This window comes from Osmerus mordax, chromosome 23 (assembly GCF_038355195.1).
Source record: "Osmerus mordax isolate fOsmMor3 chromosome 23, fOsmMor3.pri, whole genome shotgun sequence".
Lineage (NCBI taxonomy): Eukaryota > Metazoa > Chordata > Actinopteri > Osmeriformes > Osmeridae > Osmerus > Osmerus mordax.
Genome location: NC_090072.1, coordinates 4,133,046 through 4,156,763, shown reverse-complemented (window position 1 = coordinate 4,156,763; position 23,718 = coordinate 4,133,046). Strand labels below are relative to the sequence as shown.

Genomic DNA, 23,718 nt, shown 5'->3' with positions numbered 1-23,718 from the left:
GCACAGGTAGACAGGGACTAGGAGGGAGGGAGGGAGGGAGGGAGGGAGGGAGGGAGGGAGGGAGGGAGGGAGGGAGGGAGGGAGGGAGGGAGGGAGGGAGGGGAGGGAGGGAGGAGGGAGGGAGGGAGGGAGGGAGGGAGGGAGGGAGGGAGAGGGTGATCAAATTAGTGAGGTTAGGAAAGATAATGACAGAGAGAGAATTATTGAGAGAGAGAGAGAGAGAGAGAGAGAGAGAGAGAGAGAGAGAGATGAGAGAGAGAGAGAGAGAGAGGGAAGGAAATAAAAAGAAAGAAAGAGGGACCGAGAAAAGAGTAAAAAAGAGTGAAAGACAGAGGGGGAGAAGGAGAGAGGGAGAGAGACCCATGAGACAGACGGAAATAACAATGCACAGCACAGGGAAGTGTAGAAGATCATCTGGAGAGAAAGAGCGAAGAAAAGTACTGAGTGAAACGGGGCACAAATGAAGAAGCCAATGAGGTTCAGCGAGGGGGTCCTTCCAGAAGGATGAAGGCAGGATGTTAACAATGGCAGGGAGCAGGCACAGCCTAATTAGTGACACCGAGCATGTTTACCTCTCCTCGGGAATTTAACATCAAAACCAATTCAGTACCCAAACAAACACACACACACACACACACACACACATATAACATACACACACAGGTCACCGTAGTGCATACCAGACATACGGTAAATGCACAACCACACACACTCTCCACACACACTCTCTCCTCCATCCCCTCTCTCTCTCTTGCTCTCTCTCTCTCTCTCTCTCTCTCTCTCTCTCTGTGTAAATGTAGTTGGAAGAGAGATGGGGACAGCATTAAATAGTGAAGTATGAGTGAACAACTCTGTCTTAGTGATGATAATTATTCATAATCTGGGTTATCTGTAATTAATTGTTTTAATGAGGGTTTTTGGGTCATGTGGAAAGAGGTTTTTTAATCACGGGAGCATGTGTAAATACACTGTTAGTGTTCTTGTGGGCGGGGTGTTTGTTGGTTGAGAGAAACAAGGGGTCAAAGTCTTTGGGTGACACAAACACATGCACACGCACGCAAAGACAGATAATGTGTTGCAATGGAGCTGGTGTTGCTTACATCAAGAAGCAAGCACGGACCAACGCACACAAACGCACCACACGCTGATGTTGGAACGGATTCGTACGGTGGGCGTTGGTGACGAAAAGACGCGTTATACGTCTCCAAACCCAGGTGCTAACACACGCACGCGCGCACGCACGCACGTCCAGAGGCAGCCAGTGAGTTCAGAGCGTCAGTATTTGAAAGGTAAGCCTGGGGGACACCCGTACGGAGCGATGAGGCCTCGCTATCTCTCAGTCAAGATAATAGACACCTGATCCTTCCCTCTGTCCGTATCGCCCGGCGCTTGTTTCCCCCCTCTCCTCCCGTCTCTCCCCCCCCCCCTCCCCCCCTCCCCCCTCCCTCCCCCCTTTATCTCCCCCCCCCCCCCCGCTCCGCTCCATCGTCTTGTCTCGTCTTGTTGTTTCCACCATCTCTTACTCGGTTGCTTCTCATGATGCGTTCGCCCCTCTTCCTCTCTCTTTCTCCTCTATCTGTTTCTCTCTCTCTCTCCCCCTCTCTGACAATCCCCTTTTCTTTTTTTCTTCTTTTGCTGCTCTCCCCGACTTTTGCTCGCCCTCTCTCCCTCTCTCTCTTTCCCCGCTTTGCTTGTGTGCTTTTGTGTGTGACTTTGGTCTGTTTCGGATCGGTCGACGTGTGTGCTTATGTCTCTGAAACACACACACACGCGCAGACAGACACACACACACACTTCAGGAAGCAATTAAGGCACAGCTATGGGGCTAAAAGCCCTGTATGATAGAGGGAACGTGTGGAGAAAGACAGAGAATAAAGAGAGAGAGAGAGAGAGAGAGAGAGGAGAGAGAGAGAGAGAGAGAGAGAGAGAGAGAGAGAGAGAGAGAGAGAGAGAGAGAGAGAGAGAAAAGGGTTCTTCACCAGCCTTGAATCTAAAGTCTCACAGTGGCCGTCACAACCCCTAAGGTCGGTATTTTTGTGGAGGAAGGGGGGACACCAACTGGTGAACATGTGGTACTACACCACAGAAAGTAAGGGGGTCGTGATGCCATTGATAGTCATTTAAGACATTAAGGCTTTGGAGCTTAAACTAACTTCAGCCAAATGACAAGCCATTAACCTCCAATGTGATTGTTGTGAACAAAGAACAACAACAAGGTCAAACTGGATGGGCCCTGCTGCTAAATAAAGGTATGCTATGAACTAATATTCCAAATCCTCTGAGATTTGGTCAAAACCCTAAACTTAGCAGAGAAGAGCAGCGAGGTGAGATGGGAGCAGAAATAAGAAAGGGTTAGAGATAACAGGAGAGGGAGGGAGGGAGGGAGGGAGGGAGGGAGGGAGGGAGGGAGGGAGGGAGGGAGGGAGGGAGGGAGGGAGGGAGGGAGGGAGGGAGGGAGGGATGGAGGAGGGAGGGAGGGAGGAGGGAGGGAGGGAGGGAGGGAGGGAGGGAGGGGAGGGAGGGAGGGAGGGAGGGAGGGAGGGAGGGAGGGAGGGATGTTTTTTAGGACTGGCATGAAAGAGCTGTCTTGGTATGAGAGAGACAGACAGACAGACAGACAGCAGACAGACGAGACAGACAGATCCTGATCCTTCTGCCTCACCCCTTACTCCCCCCCCCCACCACCACCTTCATCCCTTATCCCCCCGACCTCACCCACCACCTTCATCCCTATCAACCCTTCACTTTCCACACAGCAAAGCCTGGCTTTGGGCTTACAGACAGGGACACACACACACACCTATACACACAGCCACACACACAATGTCAGGAGAGTCAGGCTCTCACACGGGACACCCAGATCGGGCTCCTCGGGGGCCACGTTTGTCCCTTGGCAGTCCCCTTCTCTGTCACAGACCCAATCCCGAGGTTGACGAAATCGGACGAAAGGCAGGTTAGAGGTGGGGGAGGGGGGGGGAGGGGGTGGAGGAACGGATGGGAGAGTAGCTCGCTCGGTTCTCCCACGCCACCATCGCTCCTCTGCATTATGACATCACAGGAAGCAGAGAGATGTGGGGATGCAACCGGGATTAAGTACGATCTCTTCCATATGGGAGAAAAGTTTTTTGGGGGTGTGAAGAAGACTCCACAAAGTGCCGTTTCACAAAGTGCCGTTTCACAGAGATTGCAGAATTGTCTGTACCCCGAATCATACTGCCTGGACACACATACACACACCCCTATCATCTCGAACCCTTTTTCTTGACACAATATGGTGCTGAGAGACTCCCAGTGACCTGGTCTAGAGGTCCACACTCTAATCACGGTACGGCAGTGTTGGAAGGCTAGCGGGCAGCCGGACAAGCATAGGCAGCAGGAGGGGGGGGGGGGGGGTTGAACCTGACCTTCCCCCCCCTCCCCTCTTCTCTCTCTCCTCACCCAGGACTCTGACGTAGCGCTGTGTTAGCTCCGCGGGGGGGGGGGGTGAACAGTTCAGTCCGACTTTTCAAAAAGTCAAAGCACCGCTCATGACATATCACGAGGTGCCCCTCTCCTTGCGACAAACACACGCACACACGCCCCCGCACTCACGCACACACTCAACCTCCACCCCCCCCCCCCACATAACCAGCCGAGACTATATTCATAGTAGCATCAGGCACAGAGTGCTGACTCTCCTGGCTCCCCCTTGCCTCCGACGCTGCAAGCGAACGAGCGTGTCCTCCCGATAAATAAACCGCCAAACGCCATGGAAAGAAAAAAGGGGGGGATCGGGGAGGGGGGGCGTGCGCGGGAGAGAGCGGGAGGGAGAGCGAGAGCAAGAGAGAGAGAGGCAGGAGAGGGGCTATAATTAGTAGGTGATTAACGAGCAGACATCAGCCGGGAGGTTCACATCATTGATTGCGTTGTTGCGCAACGCTGCAGCAGCAAAAAAGGGCCGGTCGAGTGAGGGCGAGCGGAGGTCGACACACACACACACACCTATTGTTTTTTAGCAGAAATTAAGTGTGGGGGGTTCAGTGGCCAGTGGAAAGAAGTCAAAACTAAACTCTTCAAGCACACACACACACACACTCTCCCAAGAGTTTCACTCTACTGACAGTCAAGTTACTGTGGGACTTAAAAAGAACCAAACACCCAAAGCAGAGCAGGCTAGGTCATGAGACAGCGGTGCAGCCCTGTTCCTCAAAACAAGTGCATCACTTCTGTAGTCTTCAGTAGGAAAACTACAAGTATCTGTCTATCCTGGTCCATACCTCATATAGTACACATCATCTCCCATGACCAGATCTCTATGCAACGGTCTACAGCTGTCAGAAGACTACACACACATACATTATGTACATGTATACTGTATATATTAGGGGTGGGAATCTTTTGGTACCTCACGTTTCGATTTGATTCTTGGGGTCACAAATCGATTAAAAAGCGATTTGTAATAAAAAAATACGAAAATACTGTATTTTTTAAAACATGTTTTAAATTAGTGAATCGATGTGAATCGCTAGAAGACTGAATCACGATTCAAATGTGAATCGATTTTTCCCCCCACACCTAGTATACGTATATGTATCTATATACACACACACTATATGTGTGACTAAATTGGACTTTCTGGGTTTCATACATATTTGGAAACTACAAACTCTCCTGAATACAAATTTGTTTACATCACTCACTCATATCTTTATCACAACTGAAGTTACATCATTTTAAAGTTGACCTGTGTCATTCTAGTTTACTATGGCGAATATGGAAAGGAAATCCTTTTGTTCGTAATCACGTTGTGAATGTAAATGTCAGTTTAACTATAGGCTACATTCATAATTTCTCAGCAAGTTATTTTTAAGTTTAACAGCCTGACTTCATTGATCAGTTGTTTAGGGCTGCTGCAGCACTCAAAAGAGCAGGCAAACTGAGCATTTGATTTGACATGGCTTGAAACTCTTGCTAGCTAACATGTCACAAAAGCGTTGAAATTAACTGGTTTTCAAGTAATCATATACTTTTTGTACATTACAATGAAGTTTAGGGTGTTAACTATACAAACCATCAAAAATGTCAATTTTGACAGATAACGATTTGCGATCTTTTACGGCTTATAGCCAACAATGAGCGGCCGCGACATCGACGGGTTTCCGCAGGACGCCACACACATGTTCTGAATGTATGTCTATATGTTCAGCGGCAAACAGGGAATTTAGAGCTTCCTTATATTGTGTCGGCCTATTATGTAAACCATGTAGCCTTTTCACTTCTCGTCACTCTCCCTCAGGGAGGGAGGGAGGGAGGGAGGGAGGGAGGGAGGGAGGGAGGGAGGGAGGGAGGGAGGGAGGGAGGGAGGGAGGGAGGGAGGGAGGAGGGAGGGAGGGAGGGAGGGAGGGAGGGAGGGAGGGAGGTATAACTGCCGAGAGAGGCCGGTTAGGAGGGAGGAAAGACGTCCCTTGCACCCAGCTTCTCCACCCAGGACCTGGTGATGTGCCGGTGCCCCTGTGCTTTACGGTTCGGCCCGGTGGTCACAGAGAGAGGTGTCCGCTCGGGCGTTGCAGAACGTCGGCCCTGGCCCTGGCTTCTCGTTCTCTCAACGTACCGCGCCAGCTAATTGTCATGGAAACAGGGGAGGAATACAGACACTGGCTTGGTTGGCTGAGTGGAACCCTGCCATAGGCTATAAATATTCCGCTATTAAGCTTGTCGTTTTTTTAAAGATAGACTTCCTTCGCATCGTTGATGGTGTGACATTTATTTTTGTACGTGTGATCCCAATCACACCTACACGCGTGGGTAAGAAGGTGTTTGAAATTGTCACACGTACTCTGTGAGCGTGTGCCTGTGTGAATGTTGGGCATGGTGGTGTGTGCGCGTGTGGTTCAACAAACTGACCTTGTCATTGTTGTAGTAGGCGAGACCCTCTCCATCTAATCTCACCCATCTTCTCTGAAAAACATGCTTTCTAAAAGGAACAGAGGAAACATGAATATGTTGTAAATGGCAGCACCCTCACAAACACCCTCTAAAACATTGCATATGTCAAACATTTAAATGTCCAATAAGTCAACGTTGGAGCGCATAAACTGCAATGTTGTGTTGCAACGAATGTGGAACAAGAAAGCGTACAGTACATTCAACAACATAGGAGTCACCCATCGCTTAACACTGCTAATTATGCTCAGGTTAAAGGTGCCCCACAAACTGTACAGGTCTCACTCAGAACACAAAACAGAGGGCCTGGATATCTCCAGCCCAATGGCAGTTTGACAAGGGTGTGTGAAGAAAGTGGTCACTATCTGAAAAAAAAAACCTTCCATGGCAAATGACTTAAAACATGTCGGAAGTTCAGACATTCAGTTGGTTAGGACAGGCCCGACTAGCAGATGACTGAGAGAGGAACAGGAAGTAGTGGTTGGTTCCTTTTAGGAGAATTCTGGGTAGTGGTCGGCCAGTAAGCAACACTACCACGTTGTCAGTATTTCAACGTGACAGTTGCTGTACAACCAAGTTTGCTCGAAAACACACATTTGTTTGTAGTGCTGTCAATAAACAAGACGTGTGTGACTGAATGCAAGGTGGAAACCAGCACTGAGGAAGGAACTCAATCATCATGCAATTGAGATCTAGAATCTGATTGGTCTTACCCTTGAGGGGAAAGCTTATCCAGCCAACCGGTCTTCAGTGTGGTTTTGGGGACACTGTAGAAGCAGGCGTAGGGAGAGATATCTGTCTGGAGGGGTAAAGTATTCCTGATGAGACCCCCCAGAGCATCAAAGGACTCGGAGTAGAGGTCGCACTCGACCATCGTCATGGATGCGGGGCCAGAGGCGGCGAGGGGGGGAGGGATGTCGTGTGTCGGGCCCCGATTGGCTTGTGCCAAAGCGACGGTGCAGTCTTTGACGGTTGAGTACGCGTCCTCGTAGAGGTTGGAGGCGGTCGAGGCGAGGGGTGGATGGCTTCGGTCCACGCCGCCGTCGTCCAGCTGCTCCTGCCTGCCGTGTTTCTTTCTGTTATGACTGACGTGGGTTGATTAAAAGAAAAAGGACATATTCAATCCGTGAGCATTGCAATTACAGACAGACGACAGAAGAGTTGAGGAGGGTCACTATGTAGGTAGGTCTTAAAGTAAAGGAATCGCGCATGAAAAGCATGCCTTCATTGCATGGCAGGAAAACGCATAGGCCTACTGATGCAGAGCCGTTATCAAGGAATAATAGAGCGGGGGCAGTGGTCCGATTACTTTGCTTTGGGGCCATAGTGTACAGTATGTATACTGTATTACACTCAGAGCATTACGCCAGCATGGCCGCTTGACTTTTTCAGCACCTTCCTCTTTCCTAGAAATGTGAAGTCACTGTGCTGTGCAAGGTGAGAAAAGCCAGTGCAGATACAGAAGCCAAGATAAAGTGAGCGTCGTTATAAAGGGTCTCTTTTTACTTACCTCAGTTTCTTTGTTTTGTTCACCTTGGTCTCCCTCTTGGAGTCTCCCTCCTGGAAAGAACGGGAATATTAGTAGCATGTTCACCGCTGCATTTGTAGGAAAGGCAGGGTATGCTTAGCTCATATTGCATACGATGCAAGGCTTGGCAATGCTAGCAGCTAGGCAAAGCTAGGCTAGTGTAGATGAGTTTAGTGCGCTTCAAATGACATTTCCATCAACCTCAAAGGCCACCAGAAAAAAGGATAACTTCTGTTTGTGGTTAAATGTGAGAAAGGGTAGGGAAGTGAATCTAGTGTGTGGGCAGACGTGAAAATAGATGACAGAGAAAGCGCAAGTGTGTCTCTGCTTCATTTCTGGCAACTCGTGGAAAGAGTTTTTTTTGGTTTTAGGTTTGAAACGGCTGAATCCAACTGGTATCTCGAGCGTGAAATGTCGGATTGCGGTCTCATACCAACGTGGTCCCTGGGTTGTTGTACAGAAAGGTTTCTCCGTAAGGGTGAATCGGAGTCAAGGTTCTCTGAAGTGGGGCTAAAGCAGAAGAAGATGACAAAAACAAAAGGTTGGGTTATGGGTAAAGGTAGAAAGTGCCAGTCCTTAATGTCTCCTTCCCTAGCACATCCCGACCTCACCCTTCTCCCGAAGTTCGGAACTGTCTGAAAGTTATCTCCTCTCTAAGAAACACAACGGCCCCTGCCAAGGACGTTCCCGTGAATGGGTTCTGTATGGGAATCTCTTACTGTGTGTGTATGCGTGTACGGGTATGTGTGTGTGTCTGTGTGGGTGTGTGCACGAGTGCGTGTGTGTGTGTGTGTGTGTGTGTGACCCAGAGACCATTAGTCTGCAGACCCGGGGCGACCCCATGTGGGCCAACATCTGTCACTGTGAAAAATGACAGCGTCATCTCTCGGGTGCAGTCAGGGCTGGTGGGCGTCGCCAGGGGGCCGGACACACAGAGATGCTAGAACGTTCTCACACCAACTCAAACACACACACACCGACACACACCGACACACTGATATAATTGCGGCCGCTGACAAGCACGGTCATTCGCATGCCCCCCCACCCCACCTTCACCCACATACACACACGCATCTATACGTACACACAGACATATAGGCGACGGAGAGTCTATGTTTTGGTCGCGTTGGGTGGGTTCTTTTATGGACCACCACTGTATCATTCCACCATCTCAACGGACCTCTCTAATGGCTTGGAGGCACAGGGGTCGTTTATCATGATCTTGGGGGTTGACCTTCATACCACGCTGGAGATACTTTCTCCTTGGTCCACTGGCACTCCTGTCTCCCCTTGCCGTCTTCTACCACGTTCCATTTTTTCTCTCTCTCTTTCTCCCCTCCTCTCTTCTCTTTTCCTCCCATTTCCTCCCCTCTCCATCTCTCCCTCCTTCCCCTCCCTGTGTTACCGTGGCTACTGTACATCCGAGCGGAATGAGAGGAATTGTAGAAAAAGAGAAAGGGGAAAGAAGAAAATAATATAGATAATTCAACCTAATTCCTCCATGGATATCGTAACCGATGTCTGTAACCAACTTCAGCCTTACAAGGGAAAAGCAACAACTCTGTGTCACTTTGATGGGAAAAAAAGAATTCCCGTGGTACCCATATTAACTTGGCTCCTTTTTTAACACGTAAGGCATGCTGTCGAAACCAACATAGAAATAGAGAGAGAAAGACAGAGAGAGAGAGAGAGCTTCTGTAGAAAACTAAAATCACTTGTACTGCATGCATTTTAAGACTCCGGAAGTTGCTAACTACTTTGAAAGTTTGTAACGCGGCGCGGAGCCACGTACAGCACGACTCACCATGAGACCAGATGAGAGCGCAATTCCGGCGAGATGCTGGCACACTAGCCAAACCAGGCCGACGCTTCCTCACATGACACATCCAAAACACACACGCCCCGCCTCCTCGCCCCCCTCCCCTCTTTTAGTCTTCCCTGTTGCTTTCCCCCCCCCCCCCCCCCCCCCCATTCAATCACCCCCATCCAATTTCATCAGGGCAAGAAACAGTAGTGCTGTCTTCGCCAAATAAAATATTCATTGTGTAGATAAATCGGATGGAGCTACAATGGTATGTGTGTGCGTCCGTGTGTGTTTGTGTGTTTGTGTGCGTGTGTGTGTGCCGCATACATTTCTGCTTGCCGTTCGCACCAGCGGAAGCCTGGTTGGTTGGTAGGTGTTCTGCGCTGGTTGTTAAAGGCGTGGGCGCCCGCCTGCAAAGGAAGAGAAATAACTTTATTAACACTGGCACAGCAACACGGGGGGGACAGGGTGCGTGATACACAGCAGGCTATTGGGTTTAGGTTGAAGATATTGAGGATCGAGTTTAGTTTGAGAAAGTAGTGCAATGTGCACCCTTGTCGAGAATTGTTCTCACTTTCAAAAACCATCTCAAACTATTTCCTTTGTGAACACAGCTCTTATACAAGAACGTATTCAGTGTGTACAGACCACTTTGGTTGTGATGTGTTTGCAGACAACAATTTAATTGGTGTCAGTACGTGTGTGTGTGTGTGTGTGTGGGTGTGTGTGCGGGAGGGGCGAGTGCTGCAGCTCAGCAACAAAACAACTTCTAATGTAACAGTTCACCCGTTGTGATGTCGGTGCATCATTAATTAGCCATTTGACAAAAAAACATTTGTTGTACAGTAGAGTATGTGTGTATACCAGTCCTGGAGGGGCAGGATGGCCTTGCCGGGGATCTCTGGAACAGGCCGATGCCTGAGTTTGTAGGAGTGGCTAGGCATAAGACCGCGGAGCCCCTTGAACCTGGAGGAGTCCTCATAAATGGCATTATCCACCATCTCTCCCTGGAAGCCCTCTGGTTCCTCACTGGCACAGGACTGGGGCTTGGCTGAACCCGTCGGGATCTCCCCTGCAAAAGGGGAGAGGTCCTCCGAGCACATCTCCCAATCAGAGGGCAGGGGTGAGACGGAGACAGAGTCGCTACTGCTGGCGGTGGAGGCGCTGGACGAGGTGTTGCGGATGTTGCGAGGGTCTCGCTGGGCAGGCAGGGGGATTCGGAGAGACCCGCTGGGGGAGGAGGAGTCGGAACACCCCCCCTCGGTGTCCTCTGACCAGAGCCCCGCCCCCGGCGGTAAAGTCTGCCCGCCTTTCGAGACATCGGGCCGCCCGGTTGGCTCGGGATGCCGGCAGGACGCTGCTCTCTTCGTGTCCTTGAAGATGTGTCTCGGCAGAGCGACCGGCTTCCCCCGGCCCCTCCCGCTGGCTTGCCCCTCCGGCTCCGCCCCCAGGGCTTCCACGCTGCGCAGGATGCGTCTACGGTGGCCTGTAGGGTTCACGCCGAGCTCCAGGAGATGCTCTTCCGTCAGGTCCCTGCAGTCCTCCAGGTGCCAGTAGCCCCCCTGTTGGAAGCAGCCGATGTACTGGGCCAGGTGGAGGCTGTTGAGCCAGGAGGAGACGTCCTCGCTGGGATCCGGGGGGTCCGACATGGCGGTCTACAACCAGGGCTTCCACACAGGAGAGAGGATGAGGATCAGCATCGATGGGAGTGGGAGGTCAGGGGAGTGGATTTGAGCTGGAGACAAGAGAAAGTTATTAGACTCCGTGGATTTTCACCATTTATGGTTCAAGAGAAAGTGATCCAAGGACAGGAGGACAAAGCATAACCAAAAGACGGTATTCTTTGACCACTGACACACTCAGAGGATACAAATATGATCCTAAGATATCACCTGATAAGAGTGACAGTGAGGCCTGGACGGCAGGATGTGTAGCTGTTCACCGTTCTCAAAGATCTGACCACAAGCGCTACATGTGCATATCCTGTTAATCTAGCATGTCAATAGCTAAGTATATTTGATCGTGATGCTAATGTATTTATACATATATCTGACAGAAGAGAAAGCAGAACCTAGGAGTCATATTTTAAGCTGCAACAAATAATATTTTCAAAAACAAATTCTAATATGAGAAACAGCGCCCCCAAATATTGTCTGAGCACGCAACCTTTCCTCCGGCTATAGTGTCATTGACAGTGGTTTCGCAAACTAAGCCAAGGAAGAAGGCACGTCTCACCAAAGGCGATTGGTTGGGACAGGATTGCTGGAATGGTAATTGGCTGTAAAGTAGAGGAGCGCCCCAAAGTTTTTCAATTGACATCCCACTGGCACTGAGCTGTCGGTGTACACAACAGGGGGGGGCAATCCCTTTCTTTTTTTAATCCCCTAAAAAAACCTTCCTTTTGTATTTTGAAGTCCTACTGCCATGTTATTTCAAATTCCTTCCGAAAACAAATCCGTATAAGATGTCACAACATTCTCTTCACATGCAACATTGACAAACCTCACCATGTCGGTCACATCACAGCTCCGGCTGCTTTAATGACCTTAGTGACCCTAGTGACAGCCACTATGCTGGTGTCTATAAGCTAGATTTGTACTTGTGTCATGTGATGCTACAACACTGATCTCTTCAGATGGTGTTGACACATTCGAGTGGCTATAACCTGGTATGGTTTTGATGAGAAGAGTAACTTCTGATTCTCACCTGACATTTTAAGGTAATGTAACTCGACAAGGTATTTTTACTCAAACTTCTTCTTTCAGAAGTGTCACAGAACATGGTGTTCCATATCATCATCCAACAATGCAGAGGAACTGACAACCATGCACTATAAAGTAGTAGGGGGTCTGGAGCCTGAAAACATGAAGACAACAAAAGAATTTGAAAAGTATTTCAAATGTAACAAAAATCAAGTCAATGAAACTTTACTGCAGTTCTCAATTTCTTCATCTTGTGTTGGGCTTCAGTTCTCAGAGCCCACAATACACAGAATTGCATATAGAATTTACACATATGTGTACTGTATATACAGTATATAAACAGTATCTACTCTACGAGTGTGTCAACTTTACAGAGCGGTAGGGCCCTTCCATTTCTGTGATGTGGAAAACATGGATGGAAATGCAGAATGTATCCAGAAATATGACAAACTTTGAAATTTACATATTACATATTATTAACATGTTTGACAGTCTGTCAGCCACTCCTGTGAATGTGAAGACCTGTGAGTACAGGTACATTTGCTGGTGTATGATGGACACTTCACACATTTGTATTTCTATGAAACCGAACAGGCATTTCAAATCAAGCACAATCCCAGACATCAAAACCAGCCAACACTTCCAATCTAATACCAATCATTCCTAAAAAAGCTTTTTATTATTTCATCACTTGTATTGTAAAAAAAAAAATGAAACAGTTTGGGGAAAGATTAATGACATATGGCCCTACAGCTATCTGTGCTAACATGCCACAACCTGTACTGGTGCTTGGCAAGTGTTAACCCTGTCCTTGCCAAGACATTTGACCTGACACAGCCTGCTGTTCTCCCTTCCTTATTAGCACCTTCCACACACACACACACATGCAGTCACATAAACTGTCTCACACACACAGATGCATGGGTGCATGCACGTATGCACACACCTATGTGCATAGACTATACTACACACACTCACAAACACACCTATGCCCAAGTATAGAAATACACACATTCACAACACCCCCTCTGCAAACATTAAAAGTCTGGGAGGGAGAAACACAGCTTTGATCCTGTGCTAATGACCTGACTCACCATGAGATTCAGTGGAAGAATACAAAATAAAAAAAGGCTAGACGTTATTAAAGGATCTGGATCAAGCTTAGGAGTACCAACTGGGTATGTAAGTATGATATAATGTCAGAGCAGAATGTATAATTGCACAAAGTAGACTGAATGCACAAGATCTCCACATTACCTACAGTAAACTACCACTTAAGACGCACATTCTGGCAGTTGACATAATCAGACCGCTGGAATGTAGTGCTCAAGTGTTTCCTCTACATAAGGTCTATCCACAAACACACACGCCACTCCTTGTACTGTAGTCCACCGCAGTTAAACATTGAGCTCACGGTGGTGTGCGCGCGTGTGGGGGGTCGACGGTGTGTGTGAGTGACAGCCTGTCACGCTTTAACCTGGTTCTCCATTATTTTCGTATGACCCATTCCTCAGACATTAACCTCAGAACCAAGTCGAACATGACGCTCTTCCGTATACCGGTCGTTCTCAATGACTTCCCCCAAACCATAGGGGATATTGTAAATGTGGGAAATCTAAACGGGTGTTTTTTCTCGAACCGACAACTTTACCAGTGAGAAGCATTACTTTATTGCGTATGGCTTTGGCTGGATATGTCAAATAAACAAACGTACTTATAGACAATTACAGTTATGACAATACTTTTAGTGTAGCTGTGGCGCTTTGAGTGCAAGAAGGGCGCATTACAAATCAAATGTTTTATTATTATTAATAAAAACAAAAATAATTTCTGCTACTCATTCGCTAAATTAGAAAGACAAACTAATTAGGCAATGTATTGTTATCCTGATTGCTTGACAGATAAAACAGTGTATGATCCCTCCAGCATCAACTTGTCACCAACTTCAAACAACTTCAAAATGTACACAATGTATACTATCAAAATGTACACAAACTTTACGAACAGATATATTTACATATAAAACAATAGCATGTGTTGACAACTGGCATTTTCCACTAAAGGTCTTTCAGGACAGTATCACAGCAAACTCACACACAAGTGATTTAGTTGCCTGTGAGCTCTGTGCGTCTGTCCGTTCAAACTTACCTGACGTTCAACAAAAGGTATGAAGTATTAGGTGTTCTCGTGTCCTCTCTGTGCCACATGTGTATCATACTTTTGTCTTGTCAAATAATTTACAAGTGCAACTCTTACAACGTGGTTAACACTGATCAAACCACTTTCCAGTTTCCTTTTCGCAGAAACAATTCCACGCCCCTTTTTACAACTGAGAATAAGTTGCAATACGCATAGGCGTATTGCTCTGAGCTAACATTCCGGTGATGAGAAAATATGCCATGGTTTTATTTGTGTCGTGTTGTTTTTTGTTTGTATTATACTTGCTTATGAAGCAAAAGGACAACGTTGCATAATGGTTGATAGAGGAGGACTGGGACGGCTCTGCGTGTTCAGGCTTGATGGAGACGCTTCGGGCTATGCATTCTACACAGACTGGAATGTATCTGTTAGCGCTTGCACACAGCTATCGAGAAACCGAACATGACTATTACTCTTATATTAGCCTACCTATTGCTTATCGTGGGTATGTGCAACCCTGTAGGCTAATGTATGGGTAAGACCAACGAACATCGCTTGGAATTTATTAGGGATGAAATCATATTTAACGTTGACCTGATTACTGTAGTATGGATTGTCCATGATTGCGATATTGCACGCTGTGCCAATAGCTATATTATAGAACATCAAGTGACTGTGTGTGTGTGTGTGTGTGTGTGTGTGTGTGTGTGTGTGTGTGTGGGTGGGTGTGTGTGTGCGTGCGTGCGTGTGAGTGTGTTTGTGTGTGTCTGTGTGTTCATGGGTGTGTGTGGGTGAGTGTGTGTTAAAGATTGAGAGAAATGGGGAGAGGATGAAGTGGGCTTGTTTCACCAGAAGGTGGTAGCAATCTACTATCTTGTTATTAGGCCTACTGCTGTCACCTGGTCTGTGTGCATGTGTGTGTTGGTTTTACTTATGTGAGTGTTTGTCTCTATTGTGTGTGTGTGTGTGTGTGTGCGTGATCTGTGTGGGGGCGTTTCAGCAACATGTGTAGGCATGTTTTGATATCACACCTACTCTTGTTGTCATACAGTTCCACATTTTTTCTGCACTGTCCAAAAGGATTTCCTTAACCTGTGAAAGCAAATACAATATGAGTGGTCTAACACCTTTCGTATTTTTTGTAAAAACACACGTACATGCACGTTCACACACAGAAACACATTGATGTAGGAGTGGGCATCAATAGCACACATTTCCTTTTTCCGCTGTGCAGTCAGCAAACTACCAGCCTACAATACCCACAATACCTATGATTCTAAAGCTAGGTCATTTCAGCTTATGTAAGAGGCACTCATGGTGCTGGACAGTTGGGACAGTTAAAATGTCTGGTGTCATTCATTCAAGCCATTGGAGGTGTACACATTAAATCACACACCCAACACTGTAGTAGTCATAATGTAAATGGAACTAAAATGGTCAGTAACCACAGTTGGTGACAAATTTTGAAAGTATTAAAACGGATATGAAACCACCTCAACCACATCTGAACTGATGACTTTAAGTATAACTCACCCGGTGAACTCGTCAAGTTGTCTGCAGCTTTCCAGCAGAGTTTGAAGGTCAAGAATAATGCATAGCATGTCATAAAGCGACATTATTTTAAAAAAAAGTCAAAAGAATGAAGGAAAATACGTTTAAACGTGCTTGGCAAGACATGGATGAGAGGTTTGTTTGTGAATGAGACGGGGTGTAGAAAGAGGGAGGATGACAGAAAGAGAGAGGGTGAAGGAGGGAGGGACGAGGCATGTGGAGGATGGTGCTTTGTCTTCTTTTGACTCCCTCCCTGTGAAACTGCCTCTCTTTTGTCTCTCGTTCTCTCACCCCTCCCGTGGGGTCGCCATGGAGACTTTTTTTTATTTTTTACTGCAGACAGGGTGGTAAATACACAGTTGGCTCCTGTAAAGTCAGCTCACTGGTCACACACAGCAACAGGCGAAGAAGTCACGACGTAGACAGAAGGAACCGAGCAGGACCGAGTAGAGATTGCAGCTTCTTTCCCCCTGAACTCCTCTAAAGTCGGACGAGCCGAGTCGAGTTTGGCCTGTCGCCAATTAGAGAGAAGAGCGCCGTGAAGATCGACCGGACACGACCGAGGATGGCTGGTTGTTGATCCTCTTCCCCTCCCCGTCCGTCTTTGACGACAAGCTTCCGGAGAGGACGTGGACGACCCACACATCCGGAGACACATCCCACACAGCCCGGGGGTGGAAGAGTGCCTGCTTAGCCTGCTCGCGGACACCGCCCGGGAGGTCAGAGACATCGCAACCGGGGGGGGGGGGGGGGGACCTCCACGGCGCGCGGGTGGGCAAGGGAAGACTGAGCAACCGGGGAGAGGAAGGGAGAGAAGGAGGGGCTGGGTCCGACGGGGGTGGGACGGAGCGAGAGAGCGAGGCGGAAGCCGGGGAAGGAGAGGCCGGGGAGGGAGGAGGGTTACGGGGGGCGAGCGGGATGGAGCGTCCGCCGGGGAGAGGGAGGGGAAGCGGGGAGGGGCGAGAGGTCCGGAAGAGGCTGCTGGGGGTCCTCAGGGATCTGAGTGGAGAGCTCACCGAGAGAGTGTCAGCCTGGAGTGAGGCCCTGAGAGGCACAGCACACTGGCTCGGCCCCCTCCCGCCACACGAGGGAGCGCGTCCGGAGCGGGCCTGTCTCACAGGTACATCTTTCATTCCCGATCTGAAAGGTAACTGGGAAATCAACTTCAAGTTGAGGGAACCAAATCAAATCAATCCATTTGAAGTTTATTTTCCTGTCACCTTTTCAGAGTTTGTTCCTTTGAATCAATGATGAATGTCCTTCCACGTTGATATGTACTGTTTTACATACTTTGCGCATTGGGAGTAGCCTCTGAAGTGTTGCCTCTTAAACATGGACAAGGTGCACCTCTAAACTCTTCCCGTGTTTCAGAAGAGCCCGTTCAGGGAAGCTCGTGTCCGGACATCCTCCACAGCGCCCTGCTGAGTGTCGAGGGCGACTTGAGCGCCATCGACGCCCTACTGAGCCACGTCCGGATCACCCTGGACGATGCCATCGGCACCCTGTGTGACGAAGAGGCGACCGCGATGGCGGAGGCCAAGACGGCGTTTCAAACAAACCCACTGACTCGAGTAACCAGCCAATCTCAGCCCCGTCCACTTGACTCGGGATGTCATGAAAATACCCACAGTGCCTCAGAATCCCATGACGCTCCTGGCTTTGAGTCTGCTCAACCCCGCCTCGGCGCCACCCTCCCTGAGGACGGAGGCGAGGAGGTGTTGCATACCCACAATGCATCGTGTTCTCAAGGTTCGGACGGTCGGGGTGTATCCGATTTGAACTCCAGCCGCCCCCGGGCGGGCCTCGGAGGGGAGGGGGAGTCAGAGCCTCGGGAACGTGAAGAGCAGACGAGCACTGGAGCAGAGGGCAAAGGGAAGATAGAGGGTGACGTTGTCAGAACTGTCGAGCCGGAGACTGATATTCACAAGGACAACCCCCTCGAGGCAGATGAACACAGAGAGATGGAGGCGGAGAGAGAGAAAGAGATGCACAGAGAGGGGAAGCGGGCCAGAGGAGGAGAGAGTCAATTGGTCACATCGGGGTGAGTTTGAGTTTGATGCGTTCGGGTTTGCGTGTGCTATGTCGGAACGTGAGATATGGGAATTGCTAGGCGCAACACACACACACACACACACAACACACACACACTTTGAAGCTCCTGTATTAAGAGTCCGTAGACAGATGATTCTGAAACAGCAACATGGTTTCAAGGCCTTAAGACGATCTGCTTTCTTTCCAAGGCCTTTTTTATAAACCATTCAGTGTGTTCAACACACCCACCCACACACACACGCATAGGGTCATGATCTATCTAAGACTATCTACCGCACCCTCTGATAGGCTTACAGGAAGATCAACCAATGGCCAGGCAGACGTCCCCAATGTCTGCTACATCACAGCGCCTGAAGGCGTGGCCCAGGTCCTGACCTGTGAGGTGGTGGAAACCCTCAGCTCCTTGATGGTGATTGGGTCGGAGGAGCTGGTCAGCAATGTCATGCGGGTCAAAGTTCAGGACGGGTCCCAATGCCAGTTCCCAATCGCGGTCGCTGTGCCTTTCCGGGCACGTTATCGTGGTAACTACAGGGATGTGGTCGTCAAGGTGATTGACGGGGACGGGAGGGTGAGCTCCATTAGTCCCGTCAGCACTGAGGGGACGTTTGGAGGACAGAAGGTAGGTACACTGTCAAAGAGACCATATACTATTAGATCTACTTTTGGTTTGTATTGTCTGCCTGTGTGGTATGTTTGTCAGTTTGTATACCAGCCGAGAAAAAAAAAAGAGGTCAACTTCTATGTGTGTGTGTATGCATGTGTGTGTGCGTGTGCCAGGGCTCATTTGCGCAGGTCCGGGTGTACGCCCTGGGCCTGTTTGCAGTGCTGTCATGTCTGAAGAGAGAGAGCTACACCGTCCCTGGGAGAGGCCTGTCAATCAAACTGAGCATGGACCCACGGGTCTGCCTGGACTATCTCCCAGGATCCTTCACTGCACCTGTGGTCGTCCAGTCCATGGTAGGAACCAAGCTCGCGGCTCCTTGACCCTATCCTAAGTTAAGCAACAACTATTGTAGAGACCTAGAGGGGAATGGGAGGCTCTGTCAATGGCAGTTAAGTCAAATGAATATGCTCAGGGAGTGGTAAAAGAGGGGATAATATATACAGGGGCCCTCTAGAATCATTCTTATGTTAGACAATGTTATTTCCACATAACAGTAAAATTATTCAAGTTACACAGGGCCTATTCTTGGAAAGTGCAATAAAATGAAAAGTTAAGGATGACATCAATTTGCACCTAAAATATGAATAGGCTGTTTGAAAATAAAATTGTGGTTTTATCGATGGTTTCTAAATGAACAGGAAATGCTATTTTACAAGCTTGGTGATTCATCTGTTGAACTATCACCCTCCAGCACATTAGTCATCCTTTTTAATTTACAGACTAATGAAAACACCTTTTTTAGTGTTTTGAACTGGCAATTACTCCTGCTTGGCTTCCTATTTTGTTTATGTAAACATTATTCCCACAATAATTATGGCTCGCAGTAACACAAATGAGTTTCTCGGCGGTGGTGAGAAAACTAATTTTGTGACTTTAAATGTTCATGCTTTTGAAAAACGTCTATGCTTAGAGTGTTTGTTGTTTGTGAATGTGTGTTCCGGTGCATATCCTGTTGTGAAATGTCGATTTGTAAGGTTTGTTTATGTGTATTTAATCACCCTGGTAGTTCAGGGGTTTGTGGTTGGTTCGGTTCGTCTGATTGGGTGTGGTAACACACCCCGGGCGGCCAGGGAGGGACATTCCCTCGTCCTCAGAGCTCATTATCCAATCACACCTCATTACAACGTGTGAGAATGACACTTTAGTTTACCAAAGTACTTTAGGTCGGAGAGAGAAAAAATGCGAGAGAGAGACAGACAGACAGACAAAGGCATGGACATGGACAGAGAGATCAGGAGAGAGATTATCACTCGTCTGACAGCAAAGCGTTTCTCTTCACCCCACGACTTAAAGACATGCCTGACCGTTCAGGGGAGAGAACAGGAGGAGAGGAGGAGAGGGAGGGGAACAGGAGGAGGCGAGGGAAGACAACAAGAGGAGAGGGAAGAGGACCGGGTGAGAGGGAGGAGAGGGAGGACGAGCGGAGGAGGGGAAGGAGGACAGTACGGGAAGAGGGGAGGGAGAAGGGCAAGAGCAGAGGGAAGAGCACCGGAGAGGAGAGGTAGGAGCAGCGAAGGAGAGGGAGGAAAAGAATGAGGAGGAGAGGAGAGGGAAGAAGCCAGAGGGTGGTCTGTGATTGGTCGGATCAGATCCGGCCCCCCTGAGACCCTCCTCCCCGTGTGAGAGCAGCTCCAGCCCGTGGACACCCCTCTGCTCTCCAGTCTGAAGTCCAGCAGCGAAGTGTACCACTCCCTGGTCTCCACCACGCCCCTCCTCCACCTGGCCCACCCCACCTCCCAGCCGCTCCGCCGGCCCCTCTCTCTCACCTTGCCCTGCCCCCCCGGCGCCGACAAGAGGAGAGCGGCAGGGCGGGGGGAGGAGCCTGAGCGCCCCATCAGCGTGGCCCCGCCCAGAGAAACGCCCGGCCTGCGCCGCGCGAGGTAAAGCTGGGCAGGGAGGAGGGGGTTTTCCCACTGGGCCAGCATCTCTAGCTTCTCTCTGTTGACTCATTCACCATGTTTATGATTATGTTATATAAGAGCATGCAGTTAAACAAGTTACAATTGAACAACATGAAACTCCCCACAAGAGTGCAAGAGTGTACTTGTTTTTTCTACAGGTACACTCTTGCACTCTTGTGGGGAGTTTCGTTGGCACTTATTTTGTTTTCCACAATGTATGCTTCATGTTTTGGCTCCTCGCAATGTTTCGGGCTCGTTGTTATGATCAGTGACCTATGCTCTTTTGTAAAGCTCTCTCTTGGAAGTCGCTTTGGATAAAAGCGCCTGCTAAATGCATAAATGTAATGTAAATGTTATGTTTGTTTGAGATGTTATGACTCGTTCACTGTTCATTCATTGTATGTGTCTTGTGAACGGCGTACGTCAGAGCATTGAGCGCCTCGGCACACTGCTCTAGAGAATCGTCCAATGAGCTCCTGGTTCTACTGGGCTGGAGGGAGGAGCAGTGGAACGTTCTGGAGAAGACCACTGTGAGAAACCTGCAGAATGGCCTGGTGTCCTTTGAGCTGACAGAGAACTATGAGAGGTAATGGTACACTCTTAGAGATACGGTGGTGATTTTTTGGGGTACATTTACTGGGGCATCCACTTTGGCCATATTCATCCCATGCAACATATTCATCCAGTTTCCCAGACATGGATTTAGACTAGTCCTAAACTAAGAGAAAAGTTGTTTTATTGTCTAGCACGAGGCCCAATCCATGTGTAAGAAACTGAGCCATTATGTTGTATATACATTTGGCTTACATATTTAAAAGTCTAATCAAGCTGACAAAATTGTTTAGTTCTCTGGGGTTCAATTCCCTCCACACTGTAGCCCTCCCACCACCAATTAAAAAGGAAAAATAGATATGGATGGTCAACTGCCCACACTCATGAGCTCTTCTCTCCAGAGGCTGTAGTAACAAGAAGACTGAAAGTTCAAGCAGGATTTCTCCTCAGAGAGCACATTACACACATGATATAATATATATATATGCCCTGCATTTGTAACCACGATAGAAGCACCAGTTGTACATCTTGTAATTATTTGTATATATATTTGTTTTAATTAACAGACAAATGCCCCTCGCCTCAACCCTTGTCTCTATGGTCTCTCCATAGTCTACTAATCAATGAACATCGTGTATGTTCAATACAGATTCATAATTAACTATAGCATGGCATTAAAATGTAAAGTAAAATAATGACAATTTCAAACATCGGTATTTGAGGGAGTTGATCTTTTAACACCTATGCTGTCAACAATCCTTGAATAACTCTTTCTCCCAAAAAGGTTTCTTTGGATGAAAATGGTTATTAATGTAACATTTAGTCTGATAAAGAACCTTTGAAGCTTTCCACAAGAAAATGGTTCTGAGTAGAAGCATTTGTCTTTCAAGAAGAACCTTGTTTTAACCCTCATTTCCAAGAGTGTAGAGTTTGTAGAACAACTAATACAGTAGAACTAATACAAGGATTGGAACGCCATTATGTATTACCAGAAATGTTTCACATGAGAGCACTCAAGTTCAGAACAGGAACCTTTCACTGATTTGGTCGAGAGAAGATTTCCAGGGAAAAAAGCTTTTCTCATGCTTTAAAACCCTTATCTTTTCCCCTTTCTTATCTCAAAGTGCTGATAAAGCATCCCTTTCCATGTGCTGTGGAAAGGTAATTCTGGTCTTTTCTCCTCCCGAAAGTCCTGTGAAGGAGAAGATTAGTCGGTTCATCCCCTTCTCTCAGCAACAATCCACTGTGGGTGCTAATCCAGGAACTCTCTGTTTCCCCTCCTTTGCCATGCGGCTCCCTCATCTCTCCCTTTCTATCTTTTCCACTTTTGCTTATTGAAATGATGGCTTTTTTGTTCCCTCCTCCTCACCCATCCCTCCCTCCCTCCCTCCCTCTCCTCCTCCCTCCCTCCCTCCCTCCCTCCCTCCCTCCCTCCCTCTCTCTCCTCCCTCTCCTCTCCTCTCCTCTCCTCTGCTCTCCTCCCTCTCCTCCCTCCCTCCCTCCCTCTCCTCCCCCCCCCCTCCCTCCCTCTCCTCCCTCCCTCTCCCCCCTCCCTCCCTCTCCTCCCTCTCCTCCAGACTGATGGTGACGCGTCTCTTCTCCTCCATGCGCTCGTCTCATCTGGTCTCCCTGGTGGAGGAAGTGGAGGCGTGTGTCCAGCGCACCATGGTCACCGTCGTTCTCCAGCGCCGCCGAGATGACCCCCAGGCCGCAGTGGTGGCTGTCTTCCCCAGCAGGGACCTCGGCTGGGAGCTGTCCAAACTGCGGGCCCAGGCTTACTGCGGCCCTCCGGAGCCCTCCCAGGAGACCCCCATGTGTGAGGGAGAGCAGCTCCTTCTATCCTTCACTGGGAACGTCACATCTACAGGTACAGTATCACGTTAGAAACGTTATGACGGTATAAATGCATGATTTACATGAAGATAATAGGATTCAGATATGACAAAATAAAGTATCTCTCAGTATTTCCTAAAGGATGTGTATGACATAGACTTAACTTCTTGTAACTGCAAACGTGGGTGTGTTTCGGTCTAAAAACCAGGTTACGCCGTTTTATAAATCAGTTAAAAGGTTAAGCAGTCCATAAATTCATTGGCCATGTTCACAGTTGAAAGGCAAACTAGCTGTTTGGACATCTTTATGTCTTTACATGAATTACTGTGCCGTTGGCGTTCAAGGAATGCACCGAGGAACTGATATTGCTTGACAACACACACACACACACACACTGTAGGTTGGATACATCAACCTTTCACAGCCACCAACAAAACATGAATGTTTGTAATGTTTATGTCTCTGTCAAGGTCACGACCCCACAAGCGGTGTCTTTGCCCTGTCAACACTGGCTTATCTTTATACTGTTGTTGCTACCATAGCAGGTCCAAATCCCTCATGATAAAGAGAATGAGTTATATGTTTGGGAGAGGAGGGTATCCAAGTGAGAAAACACAAAATCAATCTCGTTCAGTCCTCTCAGACAAGCTTTGAAGTCAAGGATATTAATGTAGGCATCTTTTGGACTTTCGCCCATTATTTCCCGGCTATTCATCCCACTTTGATGTTGTCGATATTGCGTTTAGTCAGTCTTGATGGATTGATTCTTCTGTCTGCTTGAATAACTCGCTCTCTGAAGCATAACCAACTTGGAAGTACACACACATAGGTATAAAACCCCACCTTTCTGTAGTCACGGCCAAACTGACGTTCAGCATTTCGAGCTATTTCTTATTTGTCATTGCTGAAATGATCACTGAAGTTGTTGCCACCCTGGCAGCTGCAAGGGTTGACATTTTTCTCGTCCTTAGAAAGACGAAGAAAAAAACCCTAACCCTAAAACAGTCTACCAAAATAAAAGGTTTCTTACGATGCCAATCTTTTTACTTGATGCTTGTCTTCCAGAGCAC

General features: G+C 48.2%; 2 protein-coding genes across 2 annotated transcripts in view; one reads left to right on the top strand and one right to left on the bottom strand.

The window, feature by feature from the left end:
- The window catches only part of arap2 (ArfGAP with RhoGAP domain, ankyrin repeat and PH domain 2), a 26,020-nt gene extending 15,117 nt beyond the window's left edge, over window positions 1-10,903 (bottom strand). Inside the window, 6 exon segments of the mRNA XM_067261139.1 lie at window positions 5,884-5,953; window positions 6,636-7,007; window positions 7,433-7,482; window positions 7,884-7,960; window positions 9,582-9,664; window positions 10,119-10,903. Of these exon segments, the coding sequence (XP_067117240.1) occupies window positions 5,884-5,953; window positions 6,636-7,007; window positions 7,433-7,482; window positions 7,884-7,960; window positions 9,582-9,664; window positions 10,119-10,903 (1,437 nt within the window).
- Window positions 10,904-16,564: 5,661 nt separating this feature from the next.
- The window catches only part of dthd1 (death domain containing 1), a 38,460-nt gene continuing 31,306 nt past the window's right edge, over window positions 16,565-23,718 (top strand). Inside the window, exons 1-7 of the mRNA XM_067261137.1 lie at window positions 16,565-16,766; window positions 17,018-17,687; window positions 17,987-18,317; window positions 18,476-18,655; window positions 19,992-20,242; window positions 20,691-20,849; window positions 22,393-22,682. Coding sequence (XP_067117238.1) covers window positions 16,565-16,766; window positions 17,018-17,687; window positions 17,987-18,317; window positions 18,476-18,655; window positions 19,992-20,242; window positions 20,691-20,849; window positions 22,393-22,682 — 2,083 coding nt within the window. The remainder of the gene's footprint in view (window positions 16,767-17,017; window positions 17,688-17,986; window positions 18,318-18,475; window positions 18,656-19,991; window positions 20,243-20,690; window positions 20,850-22,392; window positions 22,683-23,718) is intronic.